This window comes from Xyrauchen texanus, chromosome 28, assembly GCF_025860055.1.
Source record: "Xyrauchen texanus isolate HMW12.3.18 chromosome 28, RBS_HiC_50CHRs, whole genome shotgun sequence".
Classification (NCBI taxonomy): domain Eukaryota; kingdom Metazoa; phylum Chordata; class Actinopteri; order Cypriniformes; family Catostomidae; genus Xyrauchen; species Xyrauchen texanus.
In genome coordinates, this window is record NC_068303.1 from 15,361,422 (window position 1) to 15,385,305 (window position 23,884).

Genomic DNA, 23,884 nt, shown 5'->3' on the forward strand with positions numbered 1-23,884 from the left:
TTTACTTCTATAAAAACAAAAAATTGAGATTACAGTGAGGTACTTAAAATGGAAGTGAATGGGGACAATTTGTTGAGTGTTTAAAGACGGTGGTAATATGAAGCTTATAATTTTATAACATAATGCCACAAATGCTGTCGATTGAGCTTAACTTGCATTGAAGTAAAAAAAAAATATAAAATATTAATTTAATTATGTTACAGATTGTTATGGGAGGACAAAGTTACTGATCGTGTTTTATACTAAACTAGCTTTGTGGCTGAAGTCACACATTAGCCTAGTTTCAATCCACTTTTCACACTATTTTGTTATCGACAAAGTGAGATGATAGAGATGAATTTAAGCAATCAATCAGCTTTATTTTGATGCTCTAAAACATTTTATTAGCAAAACATTTTAGTTGGAAATGTAGTTATTGTGATTATGCATTTCTGTTAAGTAACCAATGTTAGACAAAAATAAAGCTTTTAAAACATTCTTAAATTGCAATATTGTGAATTAGTGTGAAATTGTCTGAAAGGTTATACCTCTAGCTCATTAGGTGAGTGACAAAGTTTGTTCTGTATTTCATAAACCTTTTCAGCTGTGCTTTTAAGTGTTATGAATAGAGAATGGATAACGTAATGCTTCTGAAATAATTTTCTCAAGGGCTTTTGTTTTTGAATCCATTGTGCGCAGAACGTCGCTTTGTTCCTTTGTATCTGATTATAGCGGAAAGTATGGCTGGGAAGGCGAAAGGAAAGACAGGTACAATGCCCTTTTCCAAAGGTCTGTGTCGTCATAGCTTTGCGAAACTTTTTGTGGATCAATCTGTCGCAGTCCTGTATGTGGCTGTGTGGTGCGAGACCTGCGAATATGTTGAGTGTTTTGTTTGGGCGGAGTAAACCATTGTGCTTGAGAGGGGGTTGACTAGAGAACTCAACAAGCGAAAAAATCCGCCTTAGGCACTTTCGTCGTTTTTGTTGGCGAATGGTGGTTTTATGTATGCTTTTGGACTGTGTTCGAGTATGTGTAACTGTTCATAATGTTATCCACACGTTTTAATGATTGAAATTGTTTTTATTGCGGGTACTCAAAAGAACTCCCAAAAGTTTGGGGTGGTTCGCACCGACGAATTGCCGAATGAAGCGCTGAAATCTGTCCGTCTGTTCTTGAGTTGAAGTTTCTCTGTTGACTTGAAAAGTGTGTTTGGTGCTGTGGTCTCTCTCAGCTGGATTCAAATGGAAAACATATCAGCGACCTTGATGATTATGAATTTCTCTACTTGGATGGAACACTTTGCATCAACTTTTGAATACACACCAAGGAATAGTAAATTGCTAGATCAGATTTAGAAAAAGACATCTTTGCAATACGTATTTTATGGTTTCGGATTAACATTAATCAACTAGAAATTTGTGGCTGTAAATCCATCAGTGTTTCACAATGGAGGGGGATCAAGTGTCCTCTGCTGAGGAGCCGCAGGCGGTCAGCGCCGCATCATCGGACAGTTTCTCCCGGCTGTGGTCGGACGTGATGGGGATGCTGGTAAGTTCGGGATTGGGGGAGGTGTATCACAGGAAGGCAGTTTAAGAAAAGTCCTTCAACCCAATGGGCTGAATTTATTGGAGTGTGTTTGTGTGTGTGTGTGTGTGCGCGCGCAGTGGCCGTGCTTTTATGCCAAGCGCGTGTTAAATCAGCCTGTACGAGCGTCTACTACAACACCATATGAGCGGAGTTCTGCACACTTTTGCTCACAGTGCACGGTTGGGTTAAAACGCTTTCTTTAAGTCTATTGAGAGACAGTGAGAAGATCTAAAATCTCCAGGGAGTCGTATCACATGGTATGTAACTAAAGTGTTTATTATTATACTGTCCGCGGGTTCACACTGCACGTGTAGAGACGTAACTCAAACCAGAACGGTGGGCTTTAAATGTTTCTTTTCTTTCCGATATTTAAAATCTAAAATGTAATCGTGCATATTTCTTTGGGAAAACTTAGGCACTTATTGTTGCGACACCAGTCAACTTTTCAGATGACTTCACAAGCTTTTATTTCACAGGAAAACATATTTCTTTGGCGTAGTTCTGACTTGGGAATTAGATGTTCGTAATGTGTTTTTTCTTTGGTGACAATTTATTTGCATGTTTTATTGGTTACACTTTATTTGATCTGAGTTCTTGTTTCAGTCATCGCAAATAATCTGCCCAAAATAATGTCCTAAAGGCTTACACATCATACAAAATTCACTCTCCCTTTTTTGTTTTAATTAAATGTGTCATGTAAGAAGTTTGACTCCCTGAGTCTTTCTCAATCTTGTCTGTTGCTAAACACCCAGATGAAAGAGTTAAAGGTGTGACACCCATTTCCATTGAAAACACCCACAATGTTCATTGTGGTTTTAATTAGCTGTCTGCAGACGTGTGAATTAATTGCATCCTTTTTATGTCAAGGAAATTGAGATGACTTGATAGACTGAATTCCTAATTAATTATTCCTGGTAGATTCCTGTCCAACCTTTATGGTTGCAGTGGAGATAATCTGTAACATACGGACACAGATTAGTCATTAATTTACTTACGTGCACACACCTCTCTTCTCCTACAGGCTAATTTTTATTCTGTGCTGTTGCTGTAATGGGATGAGTCTTTTCCTCCTTTCCTTAGAAAACTTCTCATGAGTACTCCTAACGTTACAAATGTCCTTTCAGTGCTTTCAGTTCTCATCTGTCTTTAACACTCACAGGATAATAATAAAACCACATTGCTTGAGCAGCAGAATCATCCTTTAATTCAATAAAGCAGTTGTGCCGGAATCTGCTAAAGTAGTTCTTCATCCGACCTGCCAAAATAAAAGTACTTTTATAGTTCACAAACTTGCAACTTTAAACAAATCCAATTTTCCAAAACGTTTGTCTGCAAAAAAGCTCCAGTTTGCAGATATGCTCTGCATTTCTGCTCTTTTATTGGCCTTCATCAATAGTGGCAGATTGGACAGTATTCCTTTGCCCCGTTTCCACCTGTTATTAAGATCTCAGTAGATCGGATCACATGTGGTCAGGTGGGATACATCGCTGTTTACACCTGGTCATTTAAATGCGTCTCTTGTGTTTGGATTTGGAGGGCCTCTGTTTAATGACGACATACATCTTAACTACGTCATTGTGTTACTGCATGATATTAAGTGCAACAAATTCAGAAAAGAAGAAAGTGTGAAAAAAATGGCATGCTGTTTCCCAGATGCAGCTGAAATGTAATCTAAGCACAAACGCCTATGTCAACAGAATTATCTGTTATTTTTGTGTTACCTGTATTAAAGGAGCTTCAGGCATTTGTGCTTTCAATCTGTGTTGATATCAGACACACTAAAGTATATCCATGAAGCTGTCATGTTTGTGCATGTATCTGCTTTTTAAAAATGTTCAGATCAGGTGGTTATTTAATTTTAAAGCTGCTCGTAAACGGCAAAGATTAAACTCTTGATTTATCACAGCGGCTGATTGACAGGTGTGGGGTGGTGTTTCACTCCTGCTGGGATGTATACAGGCCAGATTAGCTTTTATACATCTGTTGCGATGTGTTCACATGTGATTTTGACCACATTTGTATGTGGATTTTGTGATCGTGTCACAAAATGGTTTAGACACCATTTAGGGCTGACCACATGTGATCGGATCACACGAAACGCATCTTAATACCAGGTGGAAACGGGATCTTTGTCACAGTTGTTTTAAGAACTGATAGTTCAGTTTTGACTGGCTAGCAGATTGAACATGTACGTTTGCACGGCAGCGTTTTTCTTCATTTAAAGCCGAAAGTGAATGCCACAAGTTGAAGTAAAACATTTTTTTTCTATTAAATAACAACTTTGCATAAAAAAAAAATATTTCACCATAGTTGGACATGGTTTCAGTTAAGCTGACCATTAGACAGTCTGAATTGTTTTGCTTTTACAACTTTTGCAAGCCCTTCAGATGTGAGATGCTAGTGAAAGAAATGTTGTTTTGGTGGACACTCAGTCAATAAAAGTAAAATTTTATCCATTATAACATGACCCAAACATTTACAAGATTTGTTGCTTTCTGTAGTGGATGTCACTACATTTGACACAGCATTTAGGATTTATTATCTGATTGTAATGTTAAAGAGCAGAATCTAAGGAGCTGGCAGCTACTGAGACATGTATTAGGAGTTAGAGCCACATTTTGAGGTTTACCATAGTGCAGGCCGAATTTAGGAATCTCTTAATGAGAATACCTCTCTCTGTCTGTCACTTGTGGTCTCTGTGCACAAACAGATTTATATGTGGTTCTCCTCAAGTAAATTCACTTCAAAGTCAATTAACAGCCTGCCTCACTCTTTGTAACCAACTCCCAAAATTGTGTTGTGAATGTTTTGCAAAGTAAATAATCTGTATTTGCCTAATCTTGTATTTATAAAACACGAGCAACGTTGTTGAAGCTTTAACTACAGAATTTGATCCATTAAATTAATTGGGGTGAGGACAGGTGGGTTTGAGGTTGAGTTATATTACATTATTTCCAAGTGTGTCGGTTTTGTGCTCTCTTCAGTGGTCATCAGTAATTGTGTCAGAACATGTGTAGGGATTGTGGGCATTAGCGTTGCATTTATGATGAGGAGTTATAGGAAATGGACTGGTAGCTTTTTATGCTCCTGAATGTGGGTGTTTAAACTTGTTTTGTGGTTTTCTGTTGTTAAACTTTTGGTCCTCTTTATTTGCAGTCAACCTGCAGGTCACAAACACATCCATCATACAGAATAAAATAGCTTTTGGATTTCTTTGGATGTGCTTGAATTCCTGGAATTAGTCAACATACTTGTCAATGTGTTAAAGTATTTGATTCAGGGCTTTGTCCGAACCTCTAATGGCTCTGTTGTCTTAACACAGCATTTAGAATGAAATGTGTTTCCTTTGATTTGAGTGCTGAGAAAAGAACCATTCTTATCTGCTCTGCTTGCTGATTTCACAATGCCGGCAATGTATGAATGCATTCAAGCTGTTTTGTTTTTAGCCAGTTCTTTTTTGACTCAAAAAATTTGTTTGCCTGCTCCTTAAGAGAGCCAGCTGGGGAAATGGCCCAGTCCTGCATTGTTTTTGCCAAACCTGGGCGTCATCAGAGGAACCAGCAAATGGCTTCAAGTCAGTAACTTTTTGGTTAGCAGAGAAGTATTTACCCTCTGAGGACCTTTTGTTTCATAATGCTCTGTTTCTGAGTAATTGCTGTGAGAAAATATTTATTTGTATGAAAACATTGCTGTCAGATGACAGGGTGGAAAACATATTTATCACCTGATATCATTGGATGAAGTGTGTGTGTGTGTGTGTGTGTGTGTGTGTGTGTGTGTATACAGTTGAAGTAAAAGGTTTACATACACCTTAGCCAAATGCATTTAAACTCCTACAATTCCTGACATTCATTGTAGAAAACATTCCCTTTCTTAAGTCAGTTAGAATCACTACTTTATTTTAAGAATGTGAAATAGTTGGGGGCCTGGGTAGCTCAGCGAGTATTGACACTGACTACCACCCCTGGAGTCGTGAGTTTGAATCCAGGGCATGCTGAGTGACTCCAGCCAGGTCTCCTAAGCAACCAAATTGGCCTGGTTGCTAGGGAGGGTAGGGTCACATGGGATAACCTCCTCGTGGTTGCTATAATTTGTGGTTCTCGCTCTCAGTGGGGTGTATGGTGAGTTGTGCATGGATGCCGTGGAGAATAGCATGAAGCCTCAACACACTCTAGGTATGCGCAGTAATGTCCTCAACAAGCTATGTGATAAGTTGCGCGTATTGACGTCTCGGGCGCGGAGGTAACTGAGATTCGTCCTCCTCCACCAAGTTTGAGGTGAGTCACTACGCCACCATGAAGACTTAGAGCGCTTTGAGAATTGGGCATTTCAAATTGGGGGAAAAAAAGTGAAATAATCAGAATAACAGTAGAGAGAATTATTTATTTCAGCTTTTATTTCTTTCATCACATTCACAGTGGGTCGGAAGTTTACATACACTTTGTTAGTATTTTTTAGCGTTGCCTTCAAATGTTTTAACTTTGATCAAATGTTTTGGGTAGTCTTCCACAAGCTTCTCACAATAAGTTGCTGGAATTTTGGCCCATTCCTCCAGACAGAACTGGTGTTAATGAGTCAGGTTTGTAGGCCTCCTTGCTTGCACACGCTTTTTCAGTTCTGCCCACACATTTTCAGGTCAGTGCTTTGTGATGTCCACTCCAGTACCTTTAATTTGTTGTTCTTAAGCCATTTTGCCACAACTTTGAAGGTATGCTTGGGGTCATTGTCCATTTGAGAGACCCATTTGTGACCGTGCTTTAAATTCCTGGCTGTCGTATAGAGATGTTGCATCAATATATCCACATAATTTTCCTTCCTCATGATGCCATCTATTTTGTAAATTGCACCAGTCCCTCCTGCAGTAAAGCACCCCCACAACATGATGCTGCCACCCCCATGCTTCACGGTTGGGTGTTGTTCTTAGGCTCGCAAGCCTCACCCTTTTTTCTCCAAACAGAAAGATTGTCATTATGGCCAAACGGTTCAATTTGTGTTTCATCAAGCCAGAGGACATTTCTCCAAAATCTTTGTCCCCATGTGCCCTTGCAAACTGTAGTCTGTCTGTTTATGCTGGTATGTGTATTCACACAAACGCACATATATACACACACATACTAGTGCTGCACGATAAATCATATCACAATCGCAATCGCGATGTCAGCCTATGCGATTATTTTAAATAAATAAGTGCATGTGTGGACGTGACAGCCCATTCTCTCGAAGAGCTGTTTGCCCATTTTCTACACCGCTAAAGAAAAGATGACCAGTCAGTCTCAGTTTAGGGAGTGGCACGTGTTGTCATGTCATGTGAGTTTCCGGTGTTCAGCATGGAAATCAGGTGAAAATGGATGCCGAGCAGACCGACACTGAACTGGTGGCCAGAAAAAAATAACACGGGTCATAGCTTGGCAATATATCTTTATTTCATCCTTAATTAAAGTTCACATAGTATGGGAGCGTACAATGTAAATAAACACAAACTCCAAAACTTCATTCTCGGTGCGGTCAGAGCTGCTTCAACCAGTAGCGGGAGTCGAGACTGGGAGAGATTTAAAGTTCTGCCGGTTGATGCGCACTCTAACACGGAGATGCTCATCTCTCACCCCTATATATATATATATATATATATATGGTTTTGGATAGACAAGATTGGCAAATGCTTATCAATAATACGCTTATGGCTAAAATGTTTACAGTGTTCAGTGGTTAAAATATCAATATGACTAAATGTTACTAAAATATGACTAAAATGTCAACAGTTTTCATTGACTAAAAGTACATTAAAAAGCCCAGTAAGCCAAACAAAGCACAATTACAGATGTGTTTGCGAGTGTCACGCCATATGACAAGTCTTCACAGAGATATAAAAAGACATGATGCACCGTTAGCAAAGTGGGATTTCAGGAAATGATCCACACACTGGACAAGAGGTACCAGCGATAAGTAGAACTTTTTAGAAAGAGGATTTGGAAATACCAGTTGGTCATTTAAAAAAAACACAACAACAACAACAACAACAACAACAACAACAACAACAACAACAGTTTTAGTGGTTTGAGTAAACCACACTTTTATATCCAGTTTCCTTTTCAAAAGAGTTTATATAAAGTACACGTTACGGTTGTTATTCTGATTAAATGTCCCTGTTTGTTTGGACAATCTTATTTTCATGAACATTTCTATGTTATTATTTATTGTTCTATTTTATTTAGGTGAAATATTTAGAAAATAACAAGTTTGCAGTAATGCAAAGATATTATTTAATTTTGTAAAAATATTTTAATTTGAAAACACTGTGCATTTATAGTTGTTGTTGTTGCTAGTTTGCATGTTTGAGTTGAAAATTACACATTTCAGCATTATCAGTAATCTATTTGTGCGTCTTCCTTGATAACCAAGCAAGTTGACTCCATTTGTTTATTATATCGCAATCGCAATATTAACCTCAATAATCGCAATATGATATTTTCCCCAAATCGTGCAGCCCTAACACATGCACATTTATAGATTTATATATATATTCTAGAGACTGTTGTGTGTGAAAATCCCAGGAGATCTGCAGTTACATAAATACTCAAACCAGCCTGTCTGGCAGTATTCAATGGAGAAAGGGAGCGCAATAATTTTTATTAAACCCGAGCAACATCATACCATGCCTTCAGTTACAATGTAATCAATCCTGAAGCTTTCATGGATATCAAAGAGATGTCACAGAGGTCAAGCTGTGTGGTTTTAAGTGTTTTAGATAGTTTCTCATCATGTAACCATATGTAATACAATTAGCACCAGGATGAGACTGTTCAGCGCAAGATGTGTTTGCAAATGATTGTACTATATTAAACTCTATAAAATGCTGAATATAATGTAGAATCATACTAAGGGTCCTTGTATATGATTCAAATGTAATGTCTCATTTCACCTGTAAATTTGTACTATTGCAAATTTGATTTAACTGGATAAGCATGCACTACCCATACATTTCAAAACGTACCCAAACTGCACCCAAATTTATAGTAAATTGAGAAATTGACATGAAACACACCTTCAGTGTGAGTTCGAGATAGTTTTAGTCTATGTTTGCTGTGTGGCGTGTTGGTTGATGTTTTTTTTTTATTTAATCTGACTTAAAATAAATAATAAATACAATTAAAAGTTTGAAATCAAGCTGCCTTGTATTATTGTGTAGGCCAGGGAGCAATGAAAATTACACCAAAGCACCACTGAGTGTCCAACTAACGGTATAACCGGTTTTGAACGCAGATAGGCACCGGTATGAAAATCATGACATCATGGCAAGTCTAGCATACACATGCTGTACAGATGAGGCACAAGCTTTGAGTTAGTACAGTTATCAGTCAAATGCCCAGCTGGAACAAACACACACACTTTAAGTATGGACTTGCAGAATTACCTCACCGTAGGTCTGGAATTTGTGGTATGATAATAAGAAAATGGCAGGCATGTGCTGCACACATGGTGCTGGACTAAATCAGATCAAAGACCACTGCTGTTCTTCATGCTGATATGCTGAACTCCAGACTGAAGATGGCCGATTCCTCACTCCTAACACATGTTCATTTTCTTAATTTTTTTTTTTGCTTGCAGTTTTCTTTTCCATATAATAAAACTATATAAAGGTATGGGTACAGTTTAAGAGTTGAACATGGTGTTGGATCAGGTTTCTGGCTTTCCTTAACTATCATTCAATGCCCCACACACTCTCTGCCCTGTCATTACAGCAGGCTGCTGAACTCGCTGTCCTAGCCAACAGTATGTACTTGAAAAAGCCTGTCTAGTGGCAGCAGAATGAGGTATTTGTTTTAGGATTTGTAAAAATTTTTGAATTTGTCTTGCGCCTTGTTTAAACCTGATATTAAGAATCTCCGTTTTGGGTGATCCGATCTCAAGTGGACAGGAAAGACACATTGCCATTTAGACTTGGTTGTAATGTGCATCTCTTATATATGTACGTATGTGTTTTTTTATTTTTCAATCGTGAGGTTATTTCCTTTTAAAAACCATTCGTATGTGGCCATTCAGGTGAGTCTGTGGTGCTTCACTGCTGTTTGAATGCATTCACTTTTCGGCTAGATTCGAGCACCTCCGAATGTGGTTAAAATGGACAATACTGAAAACATTTTGTACCCCGTACAGCATTGTCCTGTTTTAAATACCATCTGTAAATGGGGCCTTAGTTCAGCTGTTCTTTGCTGTCCCTTTTATCAAATGTTCTTGAATAGAAATCATTGGGTTTACGCATTCCTGTTGCTTGGGCATAATGCTCGAAACTGGCGCTAGGGTTCAATTTCCAGGGAACACACATGCTGATAAAACATATAGTTGAATGCTCTGCAAGTTGCTTTGAACAAAAGCATCTGCCTAATGCATTAATGTAAACGTCAACACTTTTTTTTTTTTTTTTTTTGTTGTGTGTGCAAATGGTTTAATTATGCTTTTGACAATATACCTTTCAAACATTTAAAGCATGTTTTGCTGAATAGCTGGAGTTGTTCTGTAGGCCAGCAGATTGGAATGCAAAGCTGGAATTTCACAGAGAGGAGAGGACTATTCCTTTGGGAGTCTTGCAATATTCTGAGATCATCTGTTTAGAGTTTTGTTGGAATGGATTGCTTTTGAAAGACATTTTGTGGAGTACAAGAACACACTATTGCATTTGTGTCCTGTAACATGGAATATATTTATTACACTCCAAACACAAGTGTCACAGAGACACTTTAAATGACCACGTGTAAACGTGTCTCATCTGATCACTTGTGATCGGATCAACCTTGATGCATCTTAATGCCAGGTGTAAACGGGGTCATACACTAAGTGCAGCATCCAGACTATTTATTTAAATCATTCATAGCCTTTGCGGTTTGATAATCGCACTACGTCACATCGCAATTTCGATTAATTGTTTAGCCCTAGCTCTGACTGTAAAAAGAAGACTCCTACATGTGGCACAATAACCTCTCTCAACAAACTGGCAACTAGACTGTAAACCTATAGCATAGAAATTATAACTTTACAGTATGCTCCAGAAATTCACAAAAGCCATGCAAAAATCCTGTGGTTTCTGACCAGAGTATCATATATGGAGTGAAAGCAAAGGTATATAATATTTAGTTCAGCTAGTGTTTGAGTTTTTTCTTTTTTCTTTTTTTTCTTGTCACAGCAGATGTGCAGTGTGTTTTTAATGGGTGCGCGTGTGTGTTAAATTCTTTTTGGCTGGCGCCATTCTTGCGATCCTAATTAAAATCGCTTGCCAGTGACAAGTTTTTAATGAAGTTCTCCTACAGCTCTGTGTGTGTGTGTGTGTGTGTGTGTGTGTGTGTGTGTGTGTGTGTGTGTGTGTGTGTGTGTGTGTGTGTGTGTGTGTGTGTGTGTGTGTGTGTGTTGTGTTTCTGAGTCTTTGAAGGGGAGAGAGTCATTTAATGGGGATGGGTTCTTTTTTAAAATATATATATATATATATATATATATATATATATATATATATATATATATATATATATATATATATATATATATATATATATATATATATATATATATTTTTTTTTTTACAAGTATCTGATTGATTGTTTTTTAAAATGAAAAGACACCCATATTTTGAAATTGTGCATATTCTGTACATTCTATTCTCAGCAGTGTGTAAAAAAGAATAAGTCTAACTGATACCTCTGTTTGTGTAGGATGGCTCTCTGGGTAATATAGATGACCTGGCACAAGAGTACTCTGAGTACTACAATACATACTCCAGCGACGTCAGCGACCGGATGGAGGAACTACGCAAGCGGCAAGTCTCTCAAGAGCTAGAAGAGGTGAGTACAGCCTGGAATGTTTGCTTTACATACAGTGTGAAATGTGCTCCAGCATTTCTACATGTGTCTGTTTTCTAGAGTGACCAACAGTTGCATTAATCTCCCGTCAAGAATTATTGACACTTTCACCCTGGATTTAATTCATCTTGGCGTGTTTACTCCCTGAGATTTTAAAGCCAGATGAGTTAATCTGTCAGTCATAAACACAATAAAATGCCCAATTTTCAGGTTCAGGAGGAATTTGTGGCACATATTTGAACACTTATTTTTTGGTTTTCAAGTAGCATTTAGTTTAAATTCTGAATATTACTTTTGACAAAAATATTTATATACTGTAAACCGTATACAGTATAGGCTGGAAGTCTCTGACAACCACTTTCAACTTACTATAATGTATCTAAAAAAAACAGAATTTATTAAGTAATTAAAAAACTGCAAATGGTGAAAAGCTAATTTATGAAAAAACAAACCCAAAATCACTAATAATAAGTGGACTTTGCATCAGGTAGGTAGTAATAATAATAATAATAATAATAATACAAAAAAAATAATTATAATGAAAAAGAGCTTCTTTTTGCAAGATGTGTCAGGCAATCAAGATTTTTCTCAGTCCTCCCATTGGCCAATCTGGGCCTGGCTGATATATTGAGATTACATGCCCAGCCAAATACTATTTGAAACCACCCTGTTGTTGGGCACTTTTACTTGGAAAATAAACTAATCAAGACTGACTATGAATGGCTTATTTCTTCAGTGACATCGGTAATAAATAACTTTTTCTCTTTTGTGTCTTTGCTGTTAGGCGTTGATACAAGTCCAAGACAACTACGATATCAGTCTGCGCAAAAAATACATAAATAAAAATACTGGGTTTACTTGATGTCATATAATCCAATTTATACTTTTAGAATGGGCTAAAAATATCTGATTGCAACCTATACATATTAGTTAGCAAAATAAAAGTCACTCTCTGACCTACATGTTTTTTTCAATGCTTCATCATGACCTTAATAAATAAGGAATGCTAATGCTGTTAGCACGTATAACCTACTTGCTATTACACTAATAGATGTTTTAGTCATACACCAGTGCATTTGTTTCCATTCCATCTATGTTGCGGGGACAATGAACCACAAGCACAGCTAATAACAAAATTCACTTATCTATTCACCACTTTTTTCTGGCCATTTTAGACCTATGAGCCAATAGAAGGATATGGTTGTCTTAAGCTTTTACAAAATGAAGACAAATGTGTTCACCCTCTGCCCTCTCTACAAATGTGTTTGGATTGTCTGCGGTTCTGTCAGTAGTCTGTATTTCACGTCTGCATCTCAAAGCTTCTGTGTTCTCAGCCTCTTTTGCTGGGATGTAGGGTAGTGGGCCACCCAGAGTTGCTAAGAAACCGCCAGGCTCATTATAACATGCAGCTAGGGTTGGCAGAGTTCTGTGAAGGGATTTTGAGAGAATGGAAGAAAACATTCTTAAAGTCATGCTCAGCTGTGTTGCTGGCTCAGGCAGGAACCAGTCATTCTCAAGGTTTGGGTAATATTTAGGTATTAGCTTTTGTATTGGATTGTTTTCTACATGTATTTATTATTATTATTTGTATTGCAATTCTGGAATAAAAGATACAGAATCCCACTGTGCACAGTCCAGAATCACTATTCCAAATACTTAAAAGAAAATGCATTCTGTATACTGCTAAACATCTGAACAATAGCACTTAGATAAACCATATTCAGTGTTTCTCCTATATGCGGCGCACCGCAACGTAATACTTGCAAGGTCTCTTCAGATAGAGTCGCGAACAGCATGTATATTAGTTTGATTTGAGCATTAACATTTTTATGTTTTAAAGCACAGTGTATGAGAAATGTATGATTTTATTGCTGATTTTGAAATGTATTATTAAAACGTATTCTTGGCAAACCGTTTTCGAGATTTTGGTATTTCCCCTTTCAAATAGATAGCAGCTGTTCTTGTATGCCTGTTGCCTACATAGAAAATAGCTGCCTGGTGGCTGTTACCAAGATGGCCACTGAGTAAACTGACTTGCCTTAAAGGGATTTTGAACCCATCCAGTCTTATTAAATGCTTTTTTATGTTTATCCGTTTCATTGTCTGCTGTATTCAGCTCCACTCCCTGCTCTGTGTAAACTGTACTAAAGCTGAAGCTTGTTAATACAGGGCTCAGCAGAACACAAAACCTGCAGTCTGTACAGTCCCACCTAAATCAGCACTGTGCAACTCAGCTGTGTTTATTCAGTAATCATGATTCATGCCTCTTAAAAAAGGGGGGATTTTTTTGCACCATGTCAATGGCAGTGCTCATTCAGTGAACATCTGGTTATTAATATTGAGTGTATCATCTATTATTATTATACTGTTGCAATTAGTTTATTTTTACTTTTATACCCCTGTACACTCCCTGAAAAGGATTCCACTTCAATTAGCGGAAACGTAAGATAGCACGAGTCTGATATTACTTTTAGTTGAATGCAAAAATAGGTCTCCACATTCTGGCTTTGTAATTGCTTTATCAAATGATGTTGTGAAAAGTCCAGAGCAGAGGGTGTTGCCTGTCAACAGACACTCTAGTCTGAGACTAATGTGTCTAGAGGAAGTGCCAAATGGGCCAAGTAGGTCTTCTCTTTATGTGTTTAGTTTTGCTTGTGCCATTTTATGGAGTGTGATGGAAAGGAAATGGGGACATTGGAGTAGTTGCTGGCTGAGGAGAAATTTGGTTCACAGGAAGAGGAATGATATTGATAACGGTGGGAATTTTCTAGGAGTTGTTTATCATTCCATGTTTATGTGCCGGCTTTTGGATCGTAGGACTACAACACAGATTGAACTGGTTTATTTAGTAATGCAGATAGTTGTAAAACCAATATAATAATGTTATTTATACCTATATGGGATGGCAGGGTTACATTGATATTTATTAAGTATTTTTGGCAGTTTGGTTCCGACATGACATTATGTCTGGGGCACAACAACTGGGGGAGAATAGAAGGTCTGAAAAAGAGAGGGGACACTCATTGTGTCAGAACAGAGTGGCTGCCATCCAGTTTTAGGTTTGGGTCCCTCAGGGCGGTAACATGTGATTTATATTTGTGCTGATTGGTTGTTTAAAAGTCAATGTAATGGCTTGATATTTCAGATTTGCCTTGAAAGATGTGATGCTTAAATTAAATTTTGATGGTTTGTCACCTCGGAAATGTCATGTCAAATGTGTGTTCTTTTTTTCCGTTTTTATCCCGTCACCAATTTACATTAACACTGTCACTCAGCTAACCTCTCTTCCAAAGGCACGTAACCCTGTATTGGAGGCCAAGCAATGGGACCTCGGCTCTCTCTGCTCAGCCTAAAAGAGGGGAGAGGTCACCAATTCCACAGGCAACACTGAAGGCTATTGTCAATGAGGCACGAATATTGTGGACTATTCATACTTCGAATAAGACTCTAAGCGCATTCAGAACTCCACAGTGAAGGATTGTATCCTGAACCATCAAATTGGTGCCATCGTTTCCCCTCCACTGCCAGTTGACTTCTTCCTTTCCAACAGAAATGAAGTCCAAGAGCTATTAAAAGCTTTATTTTACTTTCTCTTCCCTAATTTTTTGGGCTGTTTTAGTCTGCCCTAGACATTCCTGAGTTCGATTTGAAGTTTGATTTCAGTTTCATTTCCTCTGATTTCTCTGCAGTGTGCAGACTGTGCTAGATCAGGCTTCCACATTTTCTTGAACACTCATCCTCTCAATCTCTTTGTTTAGGCCTATATAAAAGCTATTCGATGACAAAGAGTTAAGAAAACGTCCTCTATGCTGAATGTGTTGAATGAATAACGCCCATGCATAGAACTAGCTATGCGTCATGTATTATAGCATCTCTCTCTGATTCTCTTTAGCTGTTCATACAGAGCCAATCTTCTTTATTTTATTTGCCAGACAGAGAGTCTCTATTAGCCACACAACTGTACTGTGGAAAATAATACATATTGTTGGGGTTAAAGCTTAACTGTTTTGTGTCGGTTTGTCAGTGTACCAACATTTGAGTAGTCAATACCAATAAGAATAAAATGTTGCAATACTCAAAACCCATTTCAATACCACAACTATATTATATAGCAATGTTTATGCTAATGAACATTTAATAAGTTCATCATAGAAACCAAGAGATGTGTTATTGTCCAGCAGTTGTTCATAAACTGCCATTGACAGAGGTGTCCTGTTTTGTTTGTTCTCATTAAAGGAAGAAAAGTAAATTTGTCAAAAGTATTTTTGACTTGCCAATTGTTTATTAAAAAAAAAAAAAACAATATTGCAATTATACAAATACATTTGCTTCCACTTGCAATGGAAGCAAATGTGGCCAGTCCATAAACGTTAAAGTACACATAGTTTAAGTATAGCTACAAGACGTGATTATTATACATGTTAAAATGACTTTAGTGTAACAAAATGGCCTACTAACCTTACATGTGTAAAATTGTATTCAATAATAGATGACAACAATACACTGTAATCCCGGTATTGTTTTAAACTTTACACAGATTATGTTAGTAAGCGATTGTGGCAGGGCGGAGGGCGGGGCTGGGTCGTGATCCTACACACCCAGTCCCGTATTAGGCTAATCAAGCCTTCGAGAGGGATAAAGGTCGACTGCAGAGGATCGTGCGGGAGAGAGAGATCGTTTACGGACATGTCCGTCATGCGTGTGTTTGTCTTTTTGTTTCAGTTTATTATTAAAATATTATTTATGTTGAAAAGCCGGTTCTCGCCTCTTCCTTTCCATTGATCCCTTTAAAGCAATTTTATCAAACTATGCGTATAATGTTTACGTCTTCTGGCTATACGTTTGAAACAATGTGTATTTTAGAGGGACTAGTCTAATATAATTAATAAAAATATTCTTGTCATTACCTGGAACTGGTCGTAGAATGATTTTTTCATCCTGTTTTTAACTTCAAACTACAATTTGAAACAAAAAAACCAGTGATGTACAGTGATGCATCACTTTGTCATGCTGCATTTTAAGTAAATTGTTGTGTAAAAATAGCTTGTTACTTTAAAAGCTACTCTAATTTTAAAGCAAGCTGAGCTACTGTCATGGTACTAAAACTGTAGTTAAGTTAGTAGCGTCTCTACTTTGAATGACTTACTCCATCACTGCTATGAGGTTTGGGAAGATTGGCTGTAAACAGTTATGTGGAGAATTCCTTTTTAAGACTCGTTTCATTCCCACACTTTGAAACACCCTTTGTTAACGTGTTCAGATGGATCAGGAAAAAAGCTTAATGATTTGTTGCTCTTCCAGGTCTCTCTCTATTTCTGAAGCTCAGGCTTGCTGTGGTTTATTCAAAGGCATGTTGTGGCATTTTGATTTAATTCCTTTTGGTCTGAAAGTAGGTCTTGTTATGGAAGTGAACCTTTGTTTGAGAGGGAACCCACATACACGCATACCAAATGGCAAGTGACCTGCACAGAGGGTGTTACTCAATTCTTGACATTGAACAAACCTGTTTTAAAAGTTTTATCTCGAGCATGGAAAACAGCCGTTTTCCTCTCACTGACTGGTATTTCAAGTTCAATTTTCTTTGGTATAGTGTACATGGAGTATAGTCCACACACACATGTGATACTGTATTGGGAATAGTGTACCTACATTGTTAGTGTGTATGTGTGTTTTTATGTGTTTGTTACAGTAGTAGGAAGGGCTGGTGTGGTTCCTTCAAAGGACACTTCTCTACCTGCTTTTCAACCAATCATCTTTCCTGACTAGGTGATATGAGCCAAGACTCTCCTTCTGAGTCAACCACATCCACCCACACAGCCTTCCCTGCTGCCAGCCTGACTGTGTGTGTCCAGTCCTGGACACTGAGCCTTTGTTTATGAATGAGTGTGTAAAACACCTCATAAGTCCTCTTTTAGTTTGTTTATTCCATAAATTCCCCTGTGCTTGCCAGCCGGGCACATCGCTCCCTGTCTCGCTCTACTTGAAAAAATAGCTCCATTACAAAACCTAGTGATCTACCTAACTTGCGTCCCCTCTTTCATTAAAAGATTCCCTTTAAAGCAGCATCCTAACCATTATGGAACATCACAATTAACTGATTTGAAATGGTCTATGTAGACAGCAACTCTCTTAAGTCACTCACATGAACAAGATACTTGCATGTGAATGATTCTTACAATTGATTCCAAAAGTTATCAACGCAATATTCACGCGAAAAAGTTTTACTTTTACTATCGGTGGACTATTATTATTCCAGAAAGTTTGCTTACTCTGCCTCTCCTACAATGTGAATTGACAGTGTTACTTAAAAGAGTTTTTTATTTTTTTTTAAGAATCTTGTGCATGATCTTTCAAATTTACTTCTGACAGTTTAAAATTGCTATGTTTAGCTACATTTATAGAGTTGCTTGTTATCATTTTTCAACAACTCATAGCCAGATGTGTGCATTCATGTGTTTCATGAAGGCTGTGTGCTCTCTTGATCTGTTTATACTGGGGCTGTCAATTGATTAAAATGTTAATACAATTGATTTCATAATGTGCCGAATAATACAATTAATTTCAATTAACCGCATAAATCAATATTTTCAGAGAAAGGTCCCCAAATAAAATTATTCAATAAATAATGATAAAATATGACATATAATAAATATAATAATTCAGATAATTAAACACATGACATTATTTTGGCAGATGAGTAAAGTATTGATTAAACAATACAAGGGACTTTAAAAGGGGACTTTAGAAGGCAATATATTTATTTTCATATTATTGAACATAAGCAATCATTGCAATTGACTTCATCTGTCCAAGGTAGACTTATTTTAAGGGTTTTCTTAGGATGTGTCTATGTATGTAGAGTCCCTCACTTATTGTGTTGCATCATAGGCACAGCGTTTTTAGATGCTCTGTCAAGTTAAATGTAGTTGAGACCCTTATATTGGAAGTTGCGCTCCATTCAGCTGTGTTGGAATGCAAGAATGTCATAATTTTGTGGAGTCTGCTGTCATTAAGTGTGGTTTATCCTAGGGATACCACTTATCTCTTCCGATATCAGAAATCTCAGTATTGGCCGATACAGATCCCGATCCGATACCAGTGTTGTTGTTTTTTATGAATATCTTTACATTATTGTGTGGAACTAATTGGGTGTACTCTTTAATATGTAAAGAATCACAAACCTCTAACTACACATTATTTCAATTTAAATGTATAGCTTATTGAGAAACACTTTATTATTAACTAGTATACTGGATAATTTAAAAAGCCATTATGTCTTTTTTTGTTTGTTTTAAACTTGTATCTGGACTTTACATGATTCAGATCTCTTTTTTTTTTGTTCAATTTAGTTGTAAGATATCAGCTCATTTCTCATTCACACAGTTATTTGGAACCAATTCAATGTAAATATTATTATAATTTGTCAAAAATAATAATATATTATAATAGTAATATATAGTAATATATCTCAATCATGCACCTTTAACTTTTAAACCCTCACGCTTATTTTGACATTCTGAACTCTCCAGGAAGTCCTGTAAGTGTGTCTGTTTTTAGGCAAGTTTAAAGTAGTTTAATTAGTTTATTAAAATTCTGATTAAAACAAAAAGCACCTCCAGTGCCTTTCTAAATGCATATTATAAGTGAACCGAACTTTTGGGCATCTATATCTGAGGTGTGTGTGTGTTGGTGTTTGTAAACGGAGAAGTGCCATTCACTGATGCACTGGAGCTGCTCGTGCACCTTATGTATTTACTTATTAAACACAGCCTTTTGTGATTCACAGAGCTATCGCACATCTTCAAGTGGCTTTGAATAAAATGCACGAGTCTTGTGAACTACTTAAAAGAACCATTAAAACACAATTTATGTCATTTTTTTAGATTGACAGTAAGGAACATGACTAACACACAGTATCATATTTGGATCGGGCTCGTCGGGCTGATACCCGATCCATCTAAAAGCTTCAGTATCGGAGACGATACAGATCCAAGTATCGGATCGGTGCATCCCTAGTTTGTCCTTTTGCGTTATTTATATATCATTACTCGCACTCAATTATTGCATTAAATAAATAGCCCTAGTTTATACTTTGTGTTTTTTTTTTGTTTGTCTACAGTAGTTAAGTGTGCTGCCTATTAGGCCAAATTCATCTCTGTTGTATCTAGTACTAGGAGCATACATGGGTCCATATTCAGTCATGCACAATCAGTCACCACAGATGACACTTGTTTACTTGTCTAAATGGGTGCTACTGTATGTACCGTATGAATGTTACATTTATATAGCTCTTTTCTGACACTACACTCAAAGCGCTTTACACAGTGAGCAGGGGACTCTACTCAACCACCACCAGTTAGCAGCATCCACCTGGAAGATGGTAGCCATGGAGCACCAGTACACTCACCACACACCAGCTATTTGTGGAGAGGAGAGTTATTGAAACAATTAATGGATCCAGATGATCCAGATGATACCATATAATGATATCAGATATAGACACATACTTGAACTAAACTGTGTCAAGTGGTAACTATGTACAGTGTCTCTTTAGTGTACATGTCTGCTGTGCATGGTGTTTTGAAAGCTTTCAGTGTGTGGCTGTGGGTCTTGTGTCAGTGAGTGCACACAGGCACAGAGAATCGCTTTGTGTGTGTGTGTGTGTGTGTGTGTGTGTGTGTGTGTGTGTGTGTGTGTGTGTGTGTGTGTGTGTGTGTGTGTGTGTGTGTGTGTGTGTGTGTGTGGATTTGTTTTGGATGACACAGGCAGAAGCAGTGTGAACAGATGATTCACTGTGTGCCAATGGGAGCATGTGCCCAGAGGGTACAGGGCAGTTGGTGATGCTTTGCTGCGGATGATACACAACACAGACCTATGTTTGTAGGGGTGTGTGTGTGTGTTTACTTTGGTCTGTGGATCTCTGTATGGGAAAAGTGACAAACTTTAAACCACCCACTGTGTGTTTGTACATGTGTGCAGCCATGTATGGGTGTACAGGTTTGGGTGGTTTACGAGGACTTTTTTTGGGTTACAAACTGGTAATTACAAGGGTATTATGCTATAAATGTGGTTTATGAGTACATTTCTAGTGTCCCCATAATACAAATCACTTAAACATACTAATCGCTTTTTTTTTTTTAAATGTAAAAATGCAGAATGTTTTTGTGAGGGGTAGGGGATAGAATCTATAGTTCGTACAAAATCTATATGTCTTTGGATTGTCCTTATGAGAATAGCTGTGTGTGTGTGTGTGTGTGTGTGTGTGTGTGTGTGTGTGTGTGTGTGGCTATACTAGTGAGGGCCAAATGTTTTAAAATCTCCTTTCAAATTTTGTGAAGTTTGTCATAGGTCTAGAAATGCAGAATTTCAGGTTTGATTCTGATTCACAAGATATCGAATTAAATTCTGATAAATTTTCCATCTTTTTAAAAATGTACAAACCCATAGTTGTGCTGCAACAACTAATTAATAAATACATTTAATTATTGATTAGCTGGAGGGAAGGGTTTGTCACTACTACTCAATCACTGGTGAGTGAAATCTGAAAACATCCCAACCATTTTGTGTGTGTGTGCGTGCATTGTTGACGGTTGCACAAATAAGATAGATGTTGGGATTTAAGAATTAATATCAACATCGTTCAAATGAAGATCATGATTTATTAGAAAATCTATACCCTTCCATTCATAAGATGCTCATAAATTGGCCAAATCAGGTTTCTTTGAGGGTTACTATTAGCGTTTTTGAATGGAAAATGAAATTATCTTTATTTGAAAACCTTTGTTTTCAAAGGTCTTTACTAATATACCTACAAATGTCTGTGTGTTTGAACTCCTCAGAATGTACATTCTGACCTGGATGGCTCCACTTTTTCTGCACAACGTCTGATTTACTAATTAGAAACTTCCGGAATTGACCAAAACACAGCTGAGCGTTAAAGCAGATGGATGGAGTGGCATAGAGACAAAACACACACATTCAAACATGCATCCTGGCCTAAAAACATGTATTTTTTTTTTGGCATATTTCCCCTTTTCCTCAATATGGTTGGGGTGCTGGTTCCTGGGCCGCAGTTACGGGGTGGAAATACTGGTTCTGCACAATCCCCAAAACTTTTTAAATGGGAACCCATAACGTCAGGGAGCTGAGGTTGGAATAATGTCTTGAACCAGGTAACTTTCCAAACAACAACTGTTTACTTGGGCTAGCTACCATCTTCAGCAAGGAGTACTTATTAACTCTTTAAGAACAACACCAAAAAAACACAAATACTTCAGACATTGAAAGTATTCAGCAGTGGTTTATGGAGGAAACAAGCACTCTGCGGTCATTCACACCGCAGCTGAATGTAACTCAAATCTGATTTTCTCCTTCTCACATTCTAAATGTTTCCCACATTAGATACTGGTCTGAACTGCCGACGCTCCTAAATTGACGATCCCTTTTTGTGAGCAAAGTTTTTTGAACCGCCATGCGCATGCCACAGCTGTGCGCTCTACGGTGATGTCGTGGTTCTGTCAACCGGTCATGTCAGGTTTTGTCTTACGAGGATCATGACATCATCATCCCCTGTCTATCTTGTGTTTTGTGTTCAAGTTTTATGTGGGTGTTTTGTGTTTCCGGTGATGTCACAGTCATGGCATCTTGCCAGGGTGTGCGTTCGCTTGTGGAGGACCGTAACATCATCGTTGAACAAGAACTGTTTCTGTTGATCAATAAATCCATTTGTAATGTTTCTCTGTCTCTCATGCACTGTGACAGCGCATAACAAACTCTGGCATGTTCATCATTATAATATTAAAATGTGTTATATTGGATAAAAATGTAATTAGCTGTTTTTTTTTTTTTAAGTGGATAGGACACTTAATGCCTATATATCTTATATGTCATCAACTGATGGGTAAAGTATTTTTAAATGAAGTAATTTGTCTTTGTATGGTGCAATTTTCTTAGCAAAGCTCAAGAGCGTAATATTACTCAAGAGCAAAACCATAAACTCCAAAGAGAGCAGGAAAAGCGGCATTACATATATGTAATGTAAGAAGGAAAGAACAGTTATCTATAATTATTTCAGATTTCCATTTACTTGCTTCCATTCACATTTTGATACAGTTTTAGATATAGAAACGGTTTTCTATGCAAGTGACACGAGCAGAGCGTTGTCACATACAGTAAATGTATCTCTTTTGTATAATATTATATACGTGTGTGTGTGTGTGTGTGTGTGTGTGTGTGTAATATATATGATATTTTACATTTATGCATTTGGCAGATGCTTTTATCCAGTTATTTACAGTGCACTTAATACAGGGATAAACCCCCCAGAGCAACCTGGAGTTAAGTGGCTTGCTCAAGGACACAATGGTTGGTGGCTGTGAGGATCGAATTGGCAACTTTCTGCTTACCAGTTCTGTGCTTTAGCCCACAGATTTTATTTTTTAATATAAAATATTAGTTCCAAAAACAACAGCGTAAATGTAAAATTGATCCAAACTAAATTTGACCAAAAAGAGAGACATATTGAAAGAGTTTTGATATTTAAAGCATTATTTTTCATGTTATTCATACGTTTTTAAAGCCTTAAAAGGAAATCTTATATCCCTATTTTATTATTTTATATATATTTGAAGTTAAATATGTAAAAATTACTTTTTAAGGTGTATGAAGCACACATGCACCTTAACAAATATGACAATTTAAATTAAATGTAATTGCAAAAATTCTAAAAGGGACAATTAATCATCATAGCCCTAAATCATCATTATCACAATAATTTGTTTGACAATTAATTGTCAGGCAAATGTCGTAATCTTGACAGCCCTAGTCCAAATGAATCGCTGAACCCAGCTGTTGAGAATATGTTTGTTTATTTTTATTTATTTGATAACTGCAATTTAACAAATAGATTCAGCAACCGTTGCTTCTATTTTTGATTGCTTCAATTTTATGTCTAATTTGTATTGCCACACTAAAGGATGTACAAGTCTCTTGCCTGTGATGCTGTTACACTTGTAGACGTGATGAGTTTAGGTTAGTTTTAGTTTAGCTTGGTTTTGTTACATGCTATTGTCTAAATGATTTATTAGATATCACGTATTGAGTTCTATTGTGTTCTCTCCAAAATGAGCACACTGGTGAGTTTTAAAGAAGCCTATGAGCTGTGAGGAATTCAAAAACATTCTGAAACGCACACTTTCACACAAAACAATCCCACACGTGTGGAGATAAGGACGAGAGCAGAAATCTTTGTTTTGAAAGGGTAGCAGTGAGAATGATTGTAAGAAGTGATACAGAGTGTGCGCTTGGGAACAAAACGGACTTGCCCATATTTCCCATCAGCCTCCACAGATGGTTTCAGAGTGGCTTAATCTTTCAGATTGTCTGATAATCAATACAATCCTACAAATCCAATCAAGACAAAGGACAACTGGCTCTAACAAGGACAGAAAAAGATGTGGAAGGCCCAGATGTAC

General features: G+C 37.3%; 1 protein-coding gene across 6 annotated transcripts in view; it reads left to right on the forward strand.

The window, feature by feature from the left end:
- LOC127622129 (SAM and SH3 domain-containing protein 1-like) overlaps positions 1 to 23,884 on the forward strand; it is a 364,650-nt gene that overhangs the window by 298,884 nt on the left and 41,882 nt on the right. For 4 of the 6 annotated variants that reach the window (XM_052096075.1, XM_052096073.1, XM_052096074.1 and 1 more), the window contains exon 2: positions 11,265 to 11,393. In XM_052096075.1, the coding sequence (XP_051952035.1) occupies positions 11,265 to 11,393 (129 nt within the window). Of the gene's footprint in view, positions 1 to 886; positions 1,528 to 1,720; positions 1,824 to 11,264; positions 11,394 to 23,884 lie in introns of those variants that run through there. The other 2 variants (XM_052096076.1, XM_052096077.1) reach the window with 2 other exon arrangements.